The 24,157-nt window shown below is 34.8% G+C and overlaps 1 protein-coding gene across 1 annotated transcript; it reads right to left on the bottom strand.

The window, feature by feature from the left end:
• Positions 1-16,725: 16,725 nt before the first annotated feature.
• Positions 16,726-18,450, bottom strand: LOC25482401 (transcriptional activator hap3). Its single transcript, XM_013610953.1, has 2 exons — positions 18,396-18,450; positions 16,726-17,189 (listed from the first exon to the last, which is right to left on the bottom strand). Exons 1-2 carry the CDS (start codon positions 18,448-18,450, stop codon positions 16,726-16,728), a joined length of 519 nt encoding a protein of 172 aa, XP_013466407.1.
• Between the last annotated feature and the right edge of the window lie 5,707 nt (positions 18,451-24,157).

Below are 24,157 nucleotides of genomic sequence, written 5' to 3'. Positions count from 1 at the left end.
TTATATGAAATATATTTTCTTGTCAAAAAAATATTAAATATATTTTTATTGTAAAACTTTATTTAATATTTGCATTGTGTTTGTCATGAATTTTATGTGTTTATATTTATGGAAAAAAAAATTATGTGAATTGATATGATAAAATTTTGAAAACTCGTAACTATTTTTAAAATATATCAAATACTTATTTTGGTTCTTTAAGTTTTAAAAAAATACCGGGTTAATCCTTATTACCATTTAAAATAGGTCCTTATTACCATTTTAAGGATCTATTTAAAACTTAAAAACTTTAAATAGGTGCACTAAATTAACAACTTAAAAAGATTGATTTGAAATTAAAAAAAAAAACTTGTTTGAAACTTAACAAACTTAAAGGACTAACTTGGTATTTCTATCAAACATAAATGATCAAAGAGGTATTTTGTCTTCAAAATATCAACATTATTGTAGTGTTTTTATTAAATATTATTTTGTCTATTTTTTATTTGATTAAAAAAATTAATCGAATTAGTGTTAATTGTTCAAATAGACCATGTGATATACGGGAAGTCTGAAAAATGCTTTTGTAAAATAAATAAAATAAAATAACACAAATTTTATCCTTATAATTTGACATTCTTACTATTTTTCACCACCAAATTTTCTACGTATAGTATAAAAAAGGCCATAAAAGTTGAGTTTTCTCATATAAAATCAGATTTTTTTTCGACAATTGACGGATTAATGATGAGTTGTTTTTTTATTAGTCAAAAGTAGGGAGGACATCAAGGGAAATCGGGGACATTCTAACTTAGTTAGCACCTCACTGAAACTCTTATCTTATACCACCTACTTAAGATCTTTTTAAAAGAAACGATTTGGTTGTGCCCACACCATGGCCTATAAAACGTTAATAATGCATACATTCTCTGATGGATTATCCTACACAACAAGGATAAATGTGGACGTAACAATCCATGGATCTTTGATGAACAATAGTATGGAGGAAACATATATCTCATATAAAAGATGACAATGAATCACTACTAATGAGCAAGCGATAGAGCGGTTCCCCAAGAAAGGGGGGGTGGGTATGATGTTGAAGCAATTGATTAGATTTATGCAAAAATTGAAGCTTTATCAATCAAAGAAAGTGTGATAAAAAAATATGTGTTAAAATATGTGTTGCTGACATTTCTCTTTTTCTTATAGGAATCAAAACTTTCAATGGTCGGTTAGATCACCTGATTATCCAAAAGGACAAAACAACCCACAAGAATCCAATTTAGAGTTAATGTTGGAGAATTTCGTTTTGACACAAACAAAACAAGATGAAGATTTTAAAAAACAAAATTTCTACATTGGTGAAGCTCTAAAACAATTATGGGATCCAAGGTTGATTCAATGGACACTCACAATAAAATACTTGAGACTCAAATCTCCAAAATTACACAACAAGTGGCTTCCACCACAATAATCTTAAGGATCATGTCAATTTTTCCACCACAATAACCTTAAGGATGATGTCAATTTTATAACAATAGTTGAAGAGGAAAGGGAACCAATGGGCAAGGAAGTGCATGCTATAATTGATAGAATAAAATATTCATGCCATTAAGCCTTAGGATATTTGTAATTATTTGTAATTAAATTTATTTATGTTTGTCATTATTCCCAAGTTTGACCAACATATTATGATTGTATAAATGTACCCTTATTGATATGAGAATGCAACACAGTACATTACATATTTCAAAGAATACTCACGTCTTTCATGGTATCACGATCTGCCCTTCCAGCGTGACCACACACACAAGACCGCCGCCGACTGTTTTCTTCCTCACCACCAGTCCGCCGTCATCGTGCTCTCTCTCTCTCAGCAATAGACCGCCGCCGTCGTGCTCTCTCTCTCAGCAACAGACCGCCGCCGTCATCTGCTCTCTCTCAACAACAGGCCTCCGCCGTCGCTTCCTATTTCCGGCCAATCCCGTCGTCTGCACTGTTCACGCGAATCTCACCCATTCCTTTGGGATTCTTTTTGATTCGATTCAGTCGATACACCGTCACTGCTATCAACATGTCTTCTACTCCTGCAACGTCATCCTCCGTCAAATCCGACTTTCATCCGGCCCTTGCCGTCACCAACATCAAAAACAGCATTCCCTTTGTGCTGGAGATGGAGAAGGATCACTACACCATGTGGGCTGAATTGTTTGAGGTTCATGCTCGTGCCCACAAGGTTATTGACCACATCATTCCTCTACCCGGAAAAGAGAAGCCTGTTTCCACGGATGCTAATTTTGAAATGTGGACAATTCTTGATTCAACGGTTCTTCAGTGGATTTATTCAACCATATCCTTTGATCTTCTTACCACCATTATGGAAAAAGGATCCACTGCCATGGCTGCCTGGAACCGTTTGGCTGATATATTTGAGGACAATCAAAACTCCCGTGCTGTTGCCCTTGAACAAGATTTTTCATCCACTCGAATGGAGGATTTTTCTAATGTTTCTGCATATTGTCAGCGTCTCAAACAACTCTCTGATCAATTGAAGAATGTTGGGGCACCAGTCAGTAGTCACCGCTTGGTCCTTCAACTGGTTTCCGGACTATCTGAGCCGTACCGTGGGGTTGCCACCTTGATTCGCCAAAGCAACCCCTTGCCATCATTTTTCCAGGCTCGCTCCATGCTCACCTTGGAAGAATCCGGCTTGGCAAAAATGCACAACACTAGTTCTCCCACCGCTTTGCACACTGCTGTTCCACGAGACTCAGATGATTCCTCCCAGCAGCGCTCCAATCGTCGTCAGAACAATCGCTCTGGTTCCGGCCGCAACCGCAACAATCAAACTCGCACAGGAGGGCGTGGACAACGTGGTGGTTCTCGTTCTGATGGTCCCTCTTGGACCCCTCAGCCATGGCAGCAGCCCCAGTATCCACCATGGTCTCCTTGGGGTTGGACCCCACCTCCTTGGAGTGTGCCTCCTTGCCCCTATCCTACTTCTCAGTGGACTCGCCCCGCCGGTCCTTCAAGGCAACCAGGCATTCTAGGTCAGCGTCCTCAGGCTCACACTACCACGGCTTCACCAGCTCCCACAGACATTGCAGCTGCTATGCACACCATGTCTCTCACTCCTCCGGACAGCACATGGTACATGGACACTGGAGCTTCATCCCATACAGCGGCATCTCACGGTAATCTCTCGTCTTATTCTAATTTGAGTAATTTAAATCAGAAACTGATTGTTGGCAGTGGACAAGGTATTCCAATTCTAGGGTCTGGTCACACAACCTTACCTACATCTCACAAACACAAGACCTTAAACCTTAACCATGTTTTACATACTCCACAAATTATTAAAAATTTGATTTCTGTGCGACAACTCACTACTGACAATAATGTTTCTGTTTCTTTTGATCCATTTGGTTTCTCGATATTTGATTTTCAGACGGGGATTCCTCTCATGAGATGTAATAGTCTTGGCGACCTATACCCAGTCACCTCTCCTTCTCACTTTGCTGGTCTTGCTTCCAGTCTCTGGCACAACCGTCTCGGTCATCCTAGTTCTTCCACTTTGCAGTCTCTTCATAGTAATAAGTTCATTAGTAGTGAACATTTGAGTTCTAAAACTATTTGTCATTCCTGTGTGTTTGGTAAACATATTAAGTTGCCCTTTGATTCTTCCAAAAATGTTACTTTATTGCCCTTTGATATTTTACACAATGATTTATGGACTTCACCGATTTTAAGTACCTCTGGTCATCGGTATTATGTTTTATTTTTGGATGATTATTCTGATTTTTTGTGGACATTCCCTATAAGTAACAAATCACAAGTTTTTGAAATGTTCACATTACTTTCCAATCAAATTCACACACAATTTTCTCAAACTGTCAAATGTTTTCAATGTGATAATGGGCGTGAATATAATAATACATCATTTCATAAGTATTGTGATGATAATGGTCTTGTTTTCCGTTTCTCTTGTCCTCATACTTCATCTCAAAATGGCAAAGCGGAACGTAAAATACGCACCATTAACAACATGATTCGTACTCTTCTCGCTCATTCGTCTGTACCTCCCTCATTTTGGCATCATGCTCTTCAAATGGCTACTTACCTTCTTAATATTCTTCCTCGAAAGAATTTGTCAAATCACTCTCCTACTCAACTTTTGTATCATCGTGATCCCTCCTACACACATCTTCGCGTTTTTGGTTGTCTTTGTTATCCCCTGTTTCCATCCACTATCATTAACAAACTAGAACCACGCTCGACCCCGTGTGTCTTCTTAGGGTATCCCACTAATCACAGAGGATACAAATGTTTTGATTTGTCGCACAGAAAGATCATTATCTCCCGGCATGTCATATTTGATGAGACACAATTTCCCTTTGCCCACATGCCTTCCCTACCTCCCACCGCCTATGACTGTTTCACTGATGACCTACACCCATCTATTATCCATCAGTGGACGAACCCCACCTTGTAACCTCTACCTCATGACCTTCCCAGTCCATCACCTCCTATACCTGACCCTCCGTCTACCTCACGAGTCGGACCACATACACCTGGAACCTCCTCATCACCTGCCCCACTAGCCCAGCCTGCACCTCCCACTCGGACTATGGCCACTCGTAGCATGCAGGGTATCTACAAACCTAAAAAGCTCTTTAACCTCTCTGTTACCATTGATGATCCGACTATTTCACCTCTTCCCAAAAATCCAAAACTTGCCCTATCTGACCCTAATTGGAAAGCCGCAATGCAGTCTGAATTTAATGCTCTTATTAGAAATAATACGTGGGATTTGGTTCCACGACCTTGTGATGTTAATGTTATTCGCTGTATGTGGATTTTTCGTCATAAAAAGAAATCTAATGGTTGTTTTGAGCGTTACAAAGCTCGTCTTGTCGGTGATGGCAGGTCACAGATTGCAGGTGTGGATTGTGATGAGACATTCAGTCCTGTTGTAAAACCGGCGACGATTCGTACCGTTCTCACCATTGCGTTGTCCAAATCCTGGCCTATTCATCAGCTAGATGTCCAGAATGCATTTTTACATGGTGACCTTCATGAGACGGTTTACATGCATCAACCACTTGGTTTCCGTGATCCTGATCGCCCAGATTATGTGTGTCGCTTGCGAAAATCACTGTATGGTCTAAAGCAAGCGCCTCGTGCCTGGTACCAGCGTTTTGCAGACTTTGTCTCCACCATTGGATTCCAGCATAGCACTTCAGATCACTCCCTTTTCATCTATCGACGTGGCTCTGATTTGGCTTACATCTTGTTATATGTTGATGACATCATCCTCATCACCTCCTCCCATGAGCTTCGAAAATCCATCATGGCACTCCTTGCCTCTGAGTTTGCTATGAAGGATCTGGGTCCACTGAGTTATTTTTTGGGCATTGCCGTGACTAGACATGTTGGTGGGATTTTCCTTAGTCAGAGTATCTATGCTGGTGAAATCATTGCCCGCGCAGGCATGGCCTCGTGCAAACCTTCTGCTACTCCAGTTGACACCAAACAGAAGCTCAGTACCTCCGCTGACACTCCATATGATGACCCCACCTTATATCGGAGTCTTGCAGGAGCCTTGCAGTATCTTACTTTCACCCGTCCTGATATTTCTTATGCTGTTCAGCAGGTGTGTATTCACATGCATGCCCCTTGCACCGACCACATGCTTGCCCTCAAACGCATCCTACGTTATGTGCAGGGCACCTTACACTATGGTTTGCATCTTTATCCATCCCGTATTGAGAAACTTATCTCCTATACTGATGCTGATTGGGGTGGATGTCCAGACACCCGTCGTTCTACCTCTGGCTATTGTGTGTTTCTTGGTGACAACCTCATCTCCTGGTCTTCCAAGCGACAACCCACACTTTCGCGCTCTAGTGCAGAAGCTGAGTACAGGGGTGTTGCTAATGTGGTATCTGAATCTTGTTGGCTTCGTAACCTTCTCTTGGAACTTCATTTCCCACTCTCTCAAGCTACTTTGGTGTATTGTGATAATGTTAGTGCCATTTACCTTTCTGGTAATCCAGTACAACATCAGCGCACTAAACATATTGAGATGGACATTCACTTTGTTCGAGAAAAGGTAGCTCGTGGCCAGGCACGCGTCCTTCATGTTCCTTCTCGTCACCAGATTGCTGACATCTTCACCAAAGGCCTACCGCGTGTTCTTTTTGATGATTTTCGAACCAGTCTAAGTGTTCGTGAACCTCCCGCTTCGACTGCGGGGGTGTGATAGAATAAAATATTCATGCCATTAAGCCTTAGGATATTTGTAATTAAATTTATTTATGTTTGTCATTATTCCCAAGTTTGACCAACATATTATGATTGTATAAATGTACCCTTATTGATATGAGAATGCAACACAGTACATTACATATTTCAAAGAATACTCACGTCTTTCAATAATAGTTGAAGAGGAAAGGTTAACTACTGCTTCTGGAGCATTGGTTATAGAATTTAAATGGTAATTTTTTATAAAAGTTTGTGTAATTAATGTATTGAAAATTGAAAACTTTGACATTTTAAAAAAAAAAAATGAGTATGCTTAAAGAGTGTCCCGTAGACACTCGTTAAGAAGACATTTCTCAATAAATCACCTCCTAAGCTTAAAGATCCTGATACATTATACATTCTTTGCCTAATAGGTATGTGAATTGATTTGAGGTCTAGTGTTAATCATATGTCTTTGGCCATCTATCAAAAAATTGGGAAGATCTCAAACAAACCAGCATAGTCCTAGAACCTGGGATAGTTCTAACAAATATCCGAATGAAAGTTTGGAAGATGTTCTAGTCAAGATCGGAAATATGATGGTTCTCACTAATTTTGTGGTTATGTGCATCAAGGAGTATGATGTTTCTTTTTTTTAGGTCATTCCTTGCTACTGTGGGAGCCCTAATTGATGTAAAATGAAAGAAAATATCATTTAGCTTTGATAATAAAGTTGTTGAATTCAAATATGTCGATAACCTATATGCAACTTCTTGTTACAACCTATTTTTAAATTTCATTTGATTAATCATATTGTTGAAGAAAGATTTTTAGGATAGGAATCCGAGAAAGACGAGGAGTATGATATGTTTGAGAAAATGGACAAAGGTGGAGATTTTTTTTTTTTTTTTTTTGTCAAGTAGTCTAGTAGTTAGAATTCACCTTCTTTAAGGTGAATAAGTGGGGTGTTTGGGGTTCGAACTCCAGCTCTTGCATATAATAATGCATGTCCCTGCTAACTGAGTTATGCTCACGGGGACCAAAGGCGGAGATTCTATCCTCAATAACTATTAAGGAAGGAAAGGTAAATCTAAAGACCATATGCATGGAAAATGGTGAGATATTTTCACAATAGAGATTAAAAATAAAAAGCTAAACCAAATAAGTAAAAATAAAACCAGACCAACTATAAACTTTTATTCGACATACATAAAACACAATAGTTGTTCATATCATACATGAAGTCCAAACAAAAACAAACACTAACATAAATAAAAGGAACCAACATACATTCAACACAACCAAGTCATGAAGTTACTCCATAATTGCATTTCATAGGTACTTTTACCCGCCACTTAACTTAGGTTATCATCATTGGCATTGTTTGAGGTCTTTCCCAAGAGACCTAACAAATTCCTCAAAGCCCAACCTATTCATCGTCCATAGTAAATCATCAGCAGAAACAATCATTTGATGTTCAACATTGGCTTGCTGGAAAGACTCACTTGTGACCATGTCCATAAATTTAGACACACACAATTGCATTAACTCCTTAGCATCATCGGTGATTATTGTGTCCGGTGGAAGAACACTCTGCATGACTCTTGTCACATGATTGATCGGCATACGCACTTCCTCACCCATTGTTGGAGTTGAATGTTGGTTCTCAGGTCCAACGCCAATGTTGTTGTTGATGTTGTTGGTGGTGGTATTTCTTTCGGCTACGATGTTTTTGATGGAGATAAAAGGAAAAAAAAATTAAATCTTCAAAATTAAAAGATTTGGTGCAAGAGAAAATTAATATTTTTTTCAAGTTTTAACAAAATTTCATAGATAAAAATCTAGTATAAGATAATAAAAATATATGTTTGTAAGCTTCTTCTTTTTTTCCTTTAGTACAATCTATTATTAAATTAAATATTAAGAAAATATTTATTTCTTGCACGATAATAAAGATCAGCTTTCTGAACAATGGATGAGAATTTGTTTTGAGAAGAATGGTTGAGAATTTTGGTCTGCACTCTTCTGAATTTATAGAGAGGGGCTTGCAACGTAGATTAGAAATGTAAAATTGTTGAAATGTCATCATATTAATCGATGTACACGTGTATAAAGGATGTCATTTTTTTTATAATAAAGATAGGTTGACACTCTTAATGTGCACATTTTTTTTGTACCATTTTGAAAAATTTCAATTAACTAAATATATGGTCTGTGTGACCACATTTTTTCATTTGCGTGACCACTATTTTTTCAGAAAATATGTGGTCACGCAACTAAAATGCGCATTTTTTCATTGCTGTTATTTTTGTATTTATAATTTTTGACCACTATTTTTTCATTATTTTTCCATTTAGTTAACCAAATAAATTTTGAAAAAATATCGGTCGCGCAACTAAAATAATGTGGTCATACAAACCATATATTTGGTTAACTTAAATTTTCAAGAGTGGTACAAACTACAAAGGGTGTACACATTAAGAGTGTCAACCTATTATTGCTGTTTTTTTTTGTATTTATAATTTAATAAAGTTGAAACTAAAAATAATTTTTAATACACTTTATACTAAATTCTAATAAATATTCCTAAAAAAAATTAAATTTTAATAAATATAAAGAGATTAAAAGTATTTCATCATTTAAGTCCCCATTTAATGTGCTTTAATGATTTTCAAAATATTTAAGTCCCTATTTTATGTTTTGAGTAGCTTCTCTTAATAAAAGAATGTTATCTTAATAAAAATCTTAATAAAAGCTCCATTAGATATACTTAAGGATTTCATCATTTAAATTCTCATTTGATTATTGATTTAATTCATTATTGTCATCGTGAGGTTAGCTCAGATCGTAGGACAATGCATAATATATGCAAGGTCCAGGGTTAAAACCCCAGTCACCACAAAAAAAAAAAAAAAAATGGTCTAACAGGTCGCCATGTGATCAAATTTTATGTCAAGATAGGGCTAGGATTACACCTTGATATCTTTTTTTTTTTAAATAAACTTTTTTTTAAGTAAAATATGCTTATACCATTTCATTAATATTAATGTCGTTAATACAATCAGAGATATGAAAATATATAGTGGGACTAGCTAATAATGTGGTTTCTCCTGCTAGAGCATGAGCCACCTCATTTGTTTGTCGTCTGTTGAACTCTACCCGAGAGTTTGTAAATTGGGAAATGAAAAGTCTTTTACACTTTGAAATATTATGACCAAATTTTAAGACATCAGACCTATTGGAGTGAAAAGCATCATTTCCTGTTTTGGATTCTACCACAAAATCAACGTTATCCATCTGCATAAAACAACCCCATCGCTTCACCCACAGAGACTGGCCATAAAGGAGAAAAACTCATAGTTTTTGCCATAACAAAAGTTTCATCATCATCACGTACACAGATGCCAATACCTGTACGATTTCAAGCCTGAGAAAAAGAAGCATCTATGTTGCATTTCAATCTACCTTGCTGCGAGCGCTGCCAGTGCACATCAGAAGCCACACATGCGAAGGAATTGGGCGACACCGTATTTCTAGTGTGCACAAACGGAGGAGCTTGGTAGTGGTTGTTTGCATTTTAAGGAATATTAGCACTACCAGTCTTCTATAAGATGACGTGCTCTATCGACAACATTTGCACATAACTCATTTTCATTTTCCCAAAGTTTAAGGTTTCGATGCTTCCACAAACTCCTAAGTATAGCTGTCATACATTGAACATGTTCCTGTGATAAATTTTGCAACAAGGAAAATATAGTATCTATAGTTGAATCTGTGATGAGAACCTCATGATTTACCTCATTCCATAGTCCAACCATTTGCCATACTTGCATTGAAAAAGTACAATAAAATATAATATGTGCAAGATTTTCATGGTTAGAACTAGAGCTAACACAATTTATTGAACATTGAACCCCTTTGTCTTGAAGCCAAACTCGAGTCGGCAAACAGCCCCTGCACATCCGCCATTCATGATTCTTCACCTTTAGAGGAACTTTTAACCTGCAAAACCCTGGACGCCGCAAATGCGAAGTGTTAACTAACACATCAACAGACAAACTGTAGGAACTGCGGACATAATACATACCGTTTTTCTCTGCTTTCAAAATCATATGATCATTAGGGACTTGATTGATCAACGGGGTTTAAAGAATAGTAGATGTTATGTCCTCACTAAACACTTGCCTCACCAAATCACATTCCAACTTTTGGAATTATTATGAATCAAACTATCCACGGTAAAGTCACGGAGAAAATGTGTTCATGTTATATTACCATCAATACATTCACCATTCAACAACCATGGTTCATCAAGAATAAAAATAGAGTTACTTGGACCGATACACCAATGTGAAGCACCATGAACAATAAATCGTGCACGAAGAATGCTACGCCAGACATAGCTAGGATTATAACCCAAATTGGTCGTAAGGTAGCTATGATTAGGAAAATACCGAGCTTTGAAAATGTAGGAGACAAGATATTGTGGTTCCGTTTGAAATTTCCACCCTTGCTTACCAAGCATGGCCAAGTTGAAAGATGATATGTTCTTGAAACCCATACCACCATATTTTTTATGCATCGACAACTTTTCCCAAGAAATCCAATTAATACCTTGATTATTAGTACCACAATGTCCCCACCAAAAGAAGTTCATCATTCTTTCTATGGTTGTGATAAGAGTTGTCAGAAACTGAAAAATGCTCATGACATAAGAATGAATAGCTCGGAGGACAAATTTTATCATTACTTTACGACCCGCCTTAAAGAGGCACTTACAACTCCAAGAGTTGATTTTTTTCCCAACTCAATCCTTAATAAATGAAAAGGTAGCATTTCTATCCCATACTATCATAGATGGTAACCCAAAAATATTTATTGATATCAAGAACAGATTGCACACCCATTATATTAGTAATAGTCACCTTTGTTCCATCTGAAACATTCAAACTATAATAAATCTCTGATTTGGGTAAGCTAATAGCTTGTCCCGAAGCTACCTCATACGTAGTAAGAATGTCTTTCATGATTCGAGCTTGACTCTCCTCAACTTTGAAGAATAAGAAACAGTCATCTGCAAAAAAGAGATGGGGCACAAAAAGTACGCTTCTTCAAATACGGGTGTTTGTGATGACCCCTCGATATTCGGCATCTCAGATAAGAGAGGACAAACCTTCTGCAAAAATGTTGTACAAGTACAAGCACAAAAGGTCCCTTTTGACGAAGGTCACACCCTGGAGTAACTAGCTCAACGACTTAATTATTAATCAATACTGAGTAGTCCATAGAGACTCCACACACATGCTAATCTAATGAATCAATTTGTTATCAAAACCATTTTTTGAAATAATAACCTTTATATCTGTGTTTTATTTATTTAATCATTCATTCATCATTTGTTTGGATATAAATATCAAAATATAATTTTAAAGCTATAATTAAAATATTCTGGGTATTTTACATTTAATTAATATTTAAATTAATGTGATTAATTACGAAAACCACTTACTAAATTATTTCTATAGATTAAAACATTGTAAAAATAAACTCTTAAAGGAAATTGACAACAAGAAAATTGACAACATATTATGATTCAATGATGAACTTATATGACATTGTTTAAAACCATGTAATTGATGAGTCATCTTTACTGCAAATTGAACCTACATTTATCCATTATATAATGTGTTTAATGCTTTTTATTTCCTAATCAATTTTGAATCAAATTTAAAATTTAAGATACAATTCACTATTAACACTATAGGTCTTGACCCATTTGGAGCTGGTCTAGTAGTTGACTTGGGATCTTGGAGTGTGCTCCTCTCAAGGTCTCTCAGATTCGATTCCTTCTGGTGTCAATTTTGGTGGGCAAATCCATACAAAGTTTTGCTCTGGCTTAGAACGGAGCCCCCGCAACTGGGCGGTGGGATTGATCCCTTTAGATTAGTCGGTCCTTCGATCGGATACCGAGTTTTAAAAAAAAAACATTGTAGGCCTTGTAACTAAAACTGTGTAGTGTTTTCTATTTAATTTATCTAGACATAGGAAATTAACTAGTGTGTCTAATAACTTAACGCTCAATCAAGATTTTGATCATACCAGTTTCACGTGATACATTAGGCCTTATAACTAGAACTCGGTAGTGTTTTCTATTTAATTATCTAGACATAGGAAATTAGTTAGTTGTCTAATAATTTAACTCTCAATCAAGCTTTTGAACATATCAGTTTTACATGATACATTAGGGTTCTATATTAGATAAATGGGACCTTGAGCCAAGAAATTGGCATTGATCTATTTTGTTAAACTGACGTGAACATATGAATCAAATTATTATTTCTCAAGACCTTGAATTACCAAACAAGAACATAATGGGGATTTAGGAAATCCTAATCGTCTGTCATCATTCTAATTTACAATCGTAAACCAACTTTTCAACCGACCAATTTTAAAATTTAAATAAATAATGATTAATTTTTGAGTAGAAATGAACAACTGATGCGGAGACGAACTCATAAATTATTACTCGACGACATTTTGGTACACTTACCAAAACAACATCAAATTTTTGTCGCCGTTGTCGGGAATTGTTGATAACTTCAACAAAGTATTTATGTTGTACTTACACAATTTATTTTTTTTACTTCATTAATTAATAAAAATAAAAATAAAATATTTACTTCATGTTCTTTATCTTATTTTTCGTGCACTGATACCAAAAGGTATTCTTTTAGGAAAGGAAGAGACTATAATTGTCATTTCTTACCTGGTCAACCATTCTTAGCAACAGTAAGGGATATGACCAATGTGGATATGGCAGAGTTGATACTTCTAGAATGAGCATGTTACTTTTAATGCTTTTGAAGCTATGAAGTTCCACAACGAGTAGTAATGACAAATTTGGCAAATGCACAAAACCCCTCCAAGTAATAAGTTATCGTCTTTACAAGAATTGTCGGTTCATACCATACAATGAACTAAATTTATCATCTCCAAAAGGGTTTGAAAAAAAGTTCGACAACGATTAGGATTCTTCAAATCTCCTATATGTTCTTGTTTGATAAGTGCATGCTTCTAGATCAATCAATACCTAAGGTTTAGATTCACAACGTCTAACATAGTAAGGCCTACTCTATTTCCGGTTATAGGCCCCTCGGAATGTCGTATTTCTCTGCAATAGTTGGTAAGAACTTATACTCGCTTGGGCCTTGCATTTTAGAATGCTATACCTTGTCATACAAGAGTAATCCCCAATATCTCGCTGAAAGGCTAGAGTAAATTATATACAATGATTCCGATTAGAAAGAAGAAATCAATCTAAATTCTAACCTATGAATAATTTATGTTTAAAGTAATTGAAAAGCATTAAGACAGATACATAAAAAATAAATATAATTTAGGTAGTATTGATAAAAGAAATTGCCATTCACTTATAAAAGAATCCAACAAATAATAGAGAGGCTCATGTCTAAAATCTAATTAAGTGTTTAAGTACTCATGGTGGCTGAATATATATACTCAAATGTAAAAGAATTGAGAACATGCACTAGAATAATTGGAAAAGGGTTGGAAAACACCCTCTTTGATGTGCCAGTTGTACTCCTTTGCCTCTAAACCATCAATTTTTCCATGAATATTTTTAGATCAAAACATGCTTTAAATAAAAAAAATAAAAATCTGCACACAACATGCCTGGGAGCATGGAAATATGCTTGGGGAACATTGCAAAAAACATGCTATTTTTTATTACGTTTCAAGTGCATGGGACGCTCAACCTCATGCAAGGCGCATGAGGCATAGAGTGAAAGTACTATATAAGTTTCCCAATGTGGGGGTGCATAAGGTTGTGCATGGGGCGCATGGTCCATATGCCTTGTTTCTTCTTTTCTCCATTCTTCATTTTCTTTTCATCCTTGATATGATCTTTTCTCTACTAGAAACTCTCATTTTTCCTGCGGATTTACATGCGGAAGATAGTCCGCAGGAATACCTGAGGATTTTGCTGCGGATAACATTAGTCATACCAAGTTTCCTGCGAATCCGGATTCCGCAGGAACATCCGCGGGTAACTTTTATTTTACTGGGGAATTACCTGCGGAATGTTTTCACGAACATTCACGGGCGGGAATTTCTCCCACTCTGACAAAATTTTCCTGCGGATTTTTGTTCAATTTTTTTAGGCAATTTCCGCAGGTAAATTTCCTGCGGTTACTAAAATCCTCAGGAAACAATTACCCACGAAGGTATTACCTGGGAACCTTAATCCTTGGCAAAATCCGCAGAAAACTTGTTTCCTGCGGATATTTCAGTGTATTCAGCAGGAAATTCCGCAGGAAAATTGAGAGTCTCTAATAGTGATATGCCTTTCTTCTAATATGTGTTTAAGTGTGCAAGAAATTCTATGTATGAGAGAAGCTTTTCCATTCAAACCAAGTCAAAGTTCTGGACCTTCGGTCAAAGAAAGTCAAAGCTACAGACCTCCAGTCAATGCTCTGGACTATGGTCAAAACTCTGGACCTTGATGGAGATATGTGGAATAGATAAAGACAAGGTTCTGCATCAAGATTAATGTCAACTCTCTCGAAGTTAACGATGTGGTTCAAGCCTCTAGATTGAGTTCTTATATCTCAACATTGACTCAAGAAATCATTAGAGATGTATGCAATGACTTTTTGCTAAGATGTAAAGTTTATTCTGACTAACGAAAAAGGAGTTAAAATTATTAAAAGTATCGTCGATGGAAATGAATGGATGATACGTGGACAAAATTTATCAAGGACATCTCAGCATTAAATCAGGCATTCAAATACAAGGGATTCTTAAGCAATGGTCATTAAGCTTCAGCTCTATATATAAATGGCCAGTTTGTTTAAAGAAGGTTACGACACTTGAGCAAATTCACATACATACATAGTCTAACATGTTCATATACTATTGTAACCTTGTCTAAAAATAGTCAAGAAATATTATAAGAGATACACTTTAAGTGTATTGTGCTTCATATATGTTTATTACTCTTAGAGTTTATGTAAAAACATTATTTTGTAATCAATAAGTGTTGTTGTAAATCTTTGGATTGAGTTTAGGAAGTCCTATAGGTTAAAGCAAGGAAATCTAAGACTAGGTTGTCTTTGTGTTGTTGTAATTAGGATTTGTTTATGGTGGAAAAATCTCTTGGAAGTGCAAGGAGATTAGGTGTAATCCTAGGGTGTGGGGTGAACCAAGAAAAATATTTGTGTTATCTCTTCTCCTTATTTCTTTACTTTCATCACTTATATCTTATGTTAAAAAGATTCAAAAGACACCAACACAATTCAAAAACCCATTTCTTTTGTTTTCCTCACCATCAAGAAGAACCTTAAGCAAAAATATTTGTCACAAAAAATAGGGGTTTGAATTGCGACACTTTAAAAAATTTGGCTGGTTCTCAACTATGAGAAGTGGATGAGATTTGTGAATCTGGAATATGATTAAAATGAATTAAAAAATAAAAGTATGTATGTATTTATTTGTGTATGCTTATGATCTATCAAAGTACATCTGCTAATAACCTAATTGACAACACTGTTATTGAGAAGATGCTTTCTTTTTCATGGAAACAAAGATATTTAAAACCACATGCAACATTTTCTGGTTTCCAAATCTAGTATTGCTTTGGACTTGCACAAAATTGTGAAATGGCATCAAGGTACATTGTGGCAACCAGGTTGCATTCAACAAAGTCTTGTTCCTAAATATTTCACCTTGGAATTACCTTTGCAGTGTTTCCTCTATTATGGATATCAATGATTCATGGCTGGGCTTATTTCAATCATGCACCCTTCAGTTACATGTCATTGAGTCATTGAAGTTTGTCCAAGTTTACTCATAATTTTTTTTAATGACAAATGTTAGTATGTTAATTGTTATGTTAGTTTTTAATCAAGGTGGGACATACATTCATTTTTATTAGTTTCGAATTCATGCGTCCATTCGATTTGAAGATTGTGATCCCGATCAAGATTTCAACATATAGTAGTGTGATCCTCTCAAATCCCATCAACATTTTTTACAATTTTGAGGACAAGGTTGATCTTGAAGTACGTGTAAAATGTTTTAAGAGTAATTCTAATTGTTATCTTATGACTATCTCGTATGGTATATTCATTTTTTGACGTTACAATGTCAAACACTTATCAATATTGAAGTGACATTCTATAGACAATGATGATTATAATTATGATTATGATGATGAAAGTAGTTGTAGTAGTAGTAATAATAATAATAAAAATTCTCAAGTTTTTCCATATATGACATTCAGTAATTACTCAAATCACCATTGAAACCCAAATGAAATAAAACAACCTTAAAAAGAAGGAACTAACATACTTTCAAATAGCACCAATTTATGAAGTTTTAAGCACAACTTAATTTAACCATATCCATAACTATTACAAAAAAACTTTTCTTCCATAAGCACATTTTATTGTACGATAGATAGGGCATCACATTAATTGCATATCAATATTGGCCATTACCACTGCTCGAGCCACCAGTACCCGACCCATCCATGTTGAATCCACAAGCAGTTGACATGCCACTGAATTGAGCCTCATGGTTGCGATAGTTTTGGAGGAGAAGAGATAGAGGACCAACATAGTCCTCAAACCCTAACCTACCCATGGCCCGTATTATATCTTCACCGCTAATGATCTTTCGACTCTCTTCATTGCATTTCTCAACAGCCTCAGTGGTGATGATGCCCATGAAATCAGACACACACAATTGTGTTGTTGCCTTGGCATCTTGAGATATTTTTGCGTACAATGGAAGAGCACGCCGCATGATTCTTGTCAAATTTCGGATGGGAAGACACAATTCCTCATTTTTTGTTGGAGGTAAATCTTGTTTCTCAATTTCAACATCAATGTTTTCGGTCCTTGGAGATTCATTGTTTTGAGATGGACTCCCTGCTTGCAAAAGGACTAAATCCAAACATAAGCACGTAGTTAAGTAATTTACATGAAAAATGCAGTCTATACCTTATATTTTCTTTCCTTCTTTTTGATTACACAGAGGGTCAAAGTTCGAATGTAACGTATAATTTCACTTAAAAAATGTAATGTATAATTTCTTTTCTACTTTTAAATCTAAGGTTCCTTCAAAAAAAAAATCTAAGGTGGCAAACCAGCTTATAAAAGGTGACTACAAACATTAGTGGAATCTTCACATATAAAAACGAGAACTATGAAGCTATTACAACTAAGATACAAACATATTTCTTGTGTCTGTGTAAATACTGGTTAGCTTCACACCATTAGATAGATCAACAATAAAATTTGTAACAAAACTGACATATTAATTTAAAGGGACCTTGTTTATTTTTTCACCCTACTTTTCTCTCACTTTATTTCTTTCACACGAAAATTGCATTTTTGTGTAACCATAAATAATTAATTTATTATTACAATTAATATTATATCCCATTAGTTTTAAAAAAATATATATATAATATTAAAAAAATTGAAATCTTAGCAAAGATGTTTTTCTCACCATTGTATACGCAGATCTGCTCTGAATAAAATTAATTCCAAGATCTCAAATCTTTTTTAGTGTAAATCGAATTCGGTAACCCAAAATTTATAACCCTCGCACAAATTAAAATAATAAATTAAAAATATTAAAGAGATAGAGGTCAAATATGGGATCCATATTTTTTTGTCATCCCCTTAAATCAAAATTTCATTGAATAACTAAGTATTTTCCCCTTGTCAAAAAAAAAAAAAAAAAACTAAGTATTTTCCCATGTAAAAAATTGTTAACAAGTGATGCACAATCTCCTTCAAAAAAAAAAAAAAAAAAAGAGATGCACAATCATATCCCAAGTTAGATCTTTCTTTCCGAGGCAAATAATGCCTTGAGAATCTAATAAAAGCAATTAAGGGGGGAAAATACAAAAAATAAAATAAAATATAGTGAAAAAAAATATTAAAACAGTGAGATCTACAATGAAATTAGATATCAAATTCAATCTTTTACAAAGTTAAAAAATTAAAAATATTAAAATATGTGTTAATCACTCTTTTTAAATATCATTACTCTCTATTATTTTATAGAGAAACGAGGATATCAACTCATTATAAAGAGATACAAGTGTGTAATTTTTTTTGTCAATTGTTTAGAGTGCTTACCAGAGCTTGAGTGTGCCGAACGGTTGTTGTTAGATGAAGGACTTCCACGTTCCATAATGATTTAGGACTTAAATTTGATTATTGAACAATGGTGGTAATTTATTTTAAGAAGAATAGATGTGAATTTTAGTCTATACTCTTATTAATTTATAGAGGAAGAATGACCTTTCCCCATAAAATAGAAACGTAAAATTGTTGAACTGTCACCCTATTAGTCCATGTCCACGTGTATAAAGGATGGATTTTTTTTTTTTTTGACAAAAATAAAATGATATTCATTATTCAAATCGAGAGATTACATCATTCAAACCGCTAAAAATGTAAAGGATAAATCTGCGAACAAACTCACAGCATCCAAGTTAATAGCATATAACGGCATAATGCTACAAAAATATATGATCAAATTAAAGTCACCGGAATATTCATGGCCTCCGGATTTGCAACATTGACGTTCAAATCTTTGATTGAATAATCGATCTTTCAATAGGAATAAAATGAACACCGCAAGAAGACGGGAAAGCAAACAACGCCGTACAAGACGACGAACAACAAACCACCACACTTAGATGGTGAAATCACAAAGAAAAAAACATAGATCTATGTAAAAATCACTTATTTAGATTGAAATAGAGAGAAAAAGATGAAGAGGGGTGATGAAGAAACAGAAGAGAAAATCTAGAGAGAGAAAATTAGGGCCGGCTTGTTGGAGAGGAAGAGTAGGATGGATTTTTTTTATATATTAATTAATAAAACTAAAAATTTATTTTGATACCTCTTTATATTTAATTTCAATAAATGTTAAAAAAAATTATATTATTTGGATTCATTAATAGAATCAGATATGATTTTAAAATAATTATATCTAATATAAGGTGTTATCTCAGTGGTAAAATCTTAACTTCATTATGACATGTAAATGTTTCAAATCTGCCAAGGTAGTTAAAAAGTGATCAACAATGTTATCCCGGTTTTAATAATATTTTCCCCATCCTGATTTTTTTATTTTAGTTTTTAAAGAATTTTATATAGTTTTCTTAGGAATAGTCCAAAGGCTTCTCGACTTTAGATTTATTCATTTTTAACGAGGTCTTACTAATGTCCTCCTCCTCCTCCTCCTTTGTTTTGTATCTTTTCTTTTTCTCTATATATTTGAGTGGTTGCAGCTCCTTTATTGCACCACTATTTACTTTAAAAAAAAAAAGTACTAGTAACTAATAAATTTTCTTCTCTAAAGACATGTGTGACATTCAAATTCATATTTCTAACAAGAATCATACAGTTGAATCTTTTGTTCCTCAAACTCCAAGGTATCAAGGCATAAGATTTGTTAGCCAGAATAACAAGAGTTGAATCACTATCCAACTAAAAGTTTGACCAATCCATTGCAAAAGCTATCTCAATGGATTTTATGAAACCTGATAATTTAGCAAAGTAGGCAGAAGCAACTCCTAAATTCTCTCCAAATCTTCCAAGAAAATCAATACCACTATTTCTGAAAAATGTCTTCATATGAAGAATCATGTGATGTAAAGGCTCCACTTGTATTGCACTTCATGCAATTAGAAATTGGAGGAATCCAAATAACTTCTTTAATTATAGGAGCTTTAGGGAGGTGAATATTTGCATGCAACTTTTTCAATATATATAATAAAATCATACATAGAAGAAGTTGAAACTTTTCTGGTTTAGTTGCCATAATGAGAGAAAGTAGAGGTAATATTGGAAATAGATGATCTATAGTTCACTATGTTGAAATAAGCCCTAATAACCGATATGTATTGATTAGATATGGTTTTGTATCATGACTTTATTATATATTTATGAATATATAATAGGACATTGTTTTATTGATTTTGTTTTGTTACAAAATAATAAAGTCACTTTTAGTTTGTTTAATCGAACATTAAGTATAACTTGATCACGAGATCCATTAAATATAAGGACATTATTCTTAAAATATCTATAGTTAAGCTTTATTGTTAAGTGGGATAGCATTGAAGCATAGAGAATACTATGTCGGTAGGTTGATGATCACATCTCGTGGATCATGGATAAAGAGTTATCAAGTCTTCACATAGATATAAATATTTGAGTAATATTTATATTGGATTGACCCTATTACTTTCACAAAGGAGAGAATGTGATTGTGCTGAATCACTAGAAAAATATTATTATTGAATTGTGTTTGTAATACAAAAGAAGGTTTCAACTATATAGAAACCTGATCATATATAAAGCTTAACAGATTTAGGTAAAGGCCCAACATAAACAATTAGGCCCAATAAAGATAAATGGACTAAAGCCTATCTATTATCCAATATCCCCCCACAAGCTGGAGCACATATATTGAGTAAGCCCAGCTTGGAGATGAAGTTGTGAAAAGGAGTAGGATCAAGAGCTTTTGTAAAGACATCAGCCAGTTGTTGAGCAGAAGAAATAGGCAAGAGATGAAATAGATTTTGCTGCAATTTTTCTCTTACAAGGTGGCAGTCAAGTTCAATGTGTTTAGTTCTCTCGTGAAATGATGAATTCGCAGCTATATGTCGGGCTGATTGACTATCACAGTATAGTAAAGTTGTTGGTATGTCAGGAAGCTTGAAGTCTTTTAAAAGATATGTCAACCACTGTAATTCACAGACAGTAGACGCCATCGCACGATATTCGGCTTTAGAGGAGCTTCTTGAAATGGTTGCTTGTTTCTTAGATTTCCATGGTATCAAGGAATCACCAAGAAATATGCAGAACCCAGTAACTGATTTTCGAGTATCCGGACAAGATGCCCAATCTGAGTCGCAAAAGACCTTGAGCTGAATAGAGGATGTGGCTGGTAGCAAAATGTCGTGAGCTGGAGAAGATTTTAAGTATCTAAGAACATGAATTGCAGCTTCATGGTGCAGATTGGTAGGGGAACTCATGTGTTGACTGAGTTGTTGAACTGAATAACTTATATCTGGTCTTGTATTAGTCAAATAAATGAGTTTTCCAATCAATTTTCGATATGCAACAGGGTCAGGAAGTAAAGCAGATGAATCTTCAAGAAGTTTATAGCATATTACTTTCACAAAGGAGAGAATGTGATTGTGCTGAATCACTAGAAAAATATTATTATTGAATTGTGTTTGTAATACAAAATAAGGTTTCAACTATATAGAAACCTGATCATATATAAAGCTTAACAGATTTAGGTAAAGGCCCAACATGAACAATTAGGCCCAATAAAGATAAATGGACTAAAGCCTATCTATTATCCAATAGACCCATCATGAGAATACTACATAGAAAGTTATGTAAATGTCATAAATTATTCTCATAGTGATAAGTGGTGTATTCCACCCTTCGACCTGAAAACCACTATGTACCCTAGATGTAGGAGTCGAGTACTTTGTTACCGTCCAAACGTTGTCCGTAACAAGGTGACTATAAAGTTAGTTTATGAGTTCTCCACGAATCATGTTGAGGGAAATGAGTGACCTATGTGGAATTTTCCCTCCTACATAAAAGGAGATATGTCTAAGGGTTCAATGTTGATATGGACAAGTGTGACCAAATATGCCTTGTGTTCAATTTAGAAATGAGGGAAAAAGGGTAGTTATACACAATATCGTTATCACATAAATGTTTCATCAGATCACTTGACATTCTTGTCACTTGATTAATAGTGATTTGTTGTTAGATATCACTCACTATTTATAATATTAAATATAATAGAATATTTAATATTATTACCGACATGACAAGAAGCTACACGGTCACACACAAAATGACAATTGAGTGAGAGGTATAAATGAGACTTATAACTTGGTGGTGGTGCAATTAGAACATAAACTAATTAGTTAGCAAAGTGCAGCAAATGGGTTATTGGGCTTACATAATCTCAATAGTGACTGCTTGACTTGCAGAGCACACAAGTGGTTCTATAATAGAACCCTTGTGCTGAAACAAGATAACAAACTTAACCTAATTCAGAAACCCTAGTTTTCTGAACCATAAATCGCCCATTTCTCTGTAAGTATCTAGCACTAAAGAGTGAAGGAAGTTGTTCGTATGGACTGGATAGAGGTGTTGTCATTGAGAAGTACTTGTGATCACTCACTTAAGGTAAACACATAATCCTTTCAAGTTGTTGTTTGATTTGTGATTAATAATTTAATTAAGACCCATTCATCAGGATTTATTCCGCTAAAAGGATTAAAATTTTGAAAATCCCCTATTGAAATCCCAACACACTCTACCATTGTTAAATATACTCTAATTTCTAAAGTACTACTCCCTCCGTTTCAAAATGAGTGTCGTTTTAGCTAATAACACACATATTAAGGAATGTAATAAAGTAGTCAAATGTCATAGCAATTTTACCCAAATTATCCTAATCAACTATTGATTTGTTTTTCATTAAAGAAAAAATAATACTTTGCAAGTAGTGTAACATAGTATTAATTGAAGGGTACAATTGAAAAGAAAAATTTATTATTGCATTGGAAACTGAAAATGACATTCATTTTAAAACAAATTTTTATGGTTAAAACGACACTCATTTTGTAACGGATGGAGTAATAAACAACATTGGTGATGGTATCTAGAATAACAGTCTTGCATAGTGGAGACCAAGCTCTAATGCAAAGATTTCAAAAAGGGTTTTTCTAACCTTTGCAATGTTGCACAGCTTAAGGAGCGGTAAATGCACTGTTTTATTCACATGATAATCTGTCAATTAATTAGTCTTCCTTGAAAATGATTTTTTTTTTTCTTCTCTCTCCTTTTGACTATTCTAGAGAGAGACTCGTCCAACTTTTCAATTCAAAATCACCATCTCTAAGAAAACAAACAAAATGAAATGCCCTTTATGCCCATCAATGATTTTTATTTCAGAAAACTTACCTTCATGCTAGAATTCAATATCCATGAATTATATAAACAGTAAACTCATGCTTCACAAATACATTAGATGTTCTTACCAAAAAAAAATACATTCTTCTACTACTGGTAGTAGTTACGATTATGAATGGATCTTATTGAAAACCCACTTGTTGGGTTCTCTACTCTCTGGTTTGTTGATCTTGATGAAACCAAATCCATGTAGAAAAAAGATTTTTCTGTTTCCTTCTTTCTGATTTTGGGACTCTAACAATGACGTCAGACTATACACCGAAGGTATTGTTATACACAGCGACCTTTAGATCTGAATCTTTGCGGGTGATATAGATGTTGGATTCAAATCATGAGGTGATCCTACATGGATCTCTAAACTACAGTATAGTTATGAAACTTATGGAAATATGAAAAGAGGTTTCCTCATGAATTGAGCAGAGTGAGCATGTAGAAGGAAGATTACAACTTCTTTCCATAAGTTTCTCATCGGTTAGGATCTTATTATGCATCAATCTCTTGATCAACATATATATCACTACTAAAAAAAGGTCATTTTCGGACGAAATTTCGGACAGTTTTGGGACGGAATTTACGGAACTTTCCCACGAAATTCGGACGGAAATGCTTTTTCGGACGGAATTCGGACAGATTGGGTGTTGTCCGAAAAAGCCGCGTCGCAAATCGTATTTTCATCCCAAATTCCGTCCGAAATATATTTCAGACGGATTTCGTACGGTTTTCGCACAAACACAGTTGTGGGATATTGGACTAAATTTCAAACGGATTTCGGACGGAATTTAATTTAATTTCCTACGATTTTCAGACGGAACTGAGTTATAATTTCCTACGGATTTCAGACGGAATTTAATTTAATTTCCTACGATTTTCAGACG

This window comes from Medicago truncatula, chromosome 1 (assembly GCF_003473485.1).
Source record: "Medicago truncatula cultivar Jemalong A17 chromosome 1, MtrunA17r5.0-ANR, whole genome shotgun sequence".
In the NCBI taxonomy this organism is placed as follows: Eukaryota; Viridiplantae; Streptophyta; class Magnoliopsida; order Fabales; family Fabaceae; genus Medicago; species Medicago truncatula.
The sequence above is the reverse complement of the archived record's forward strand: the minus strand, read 5'-3'. Positions and strand labels throughout refer to the sequence as shown.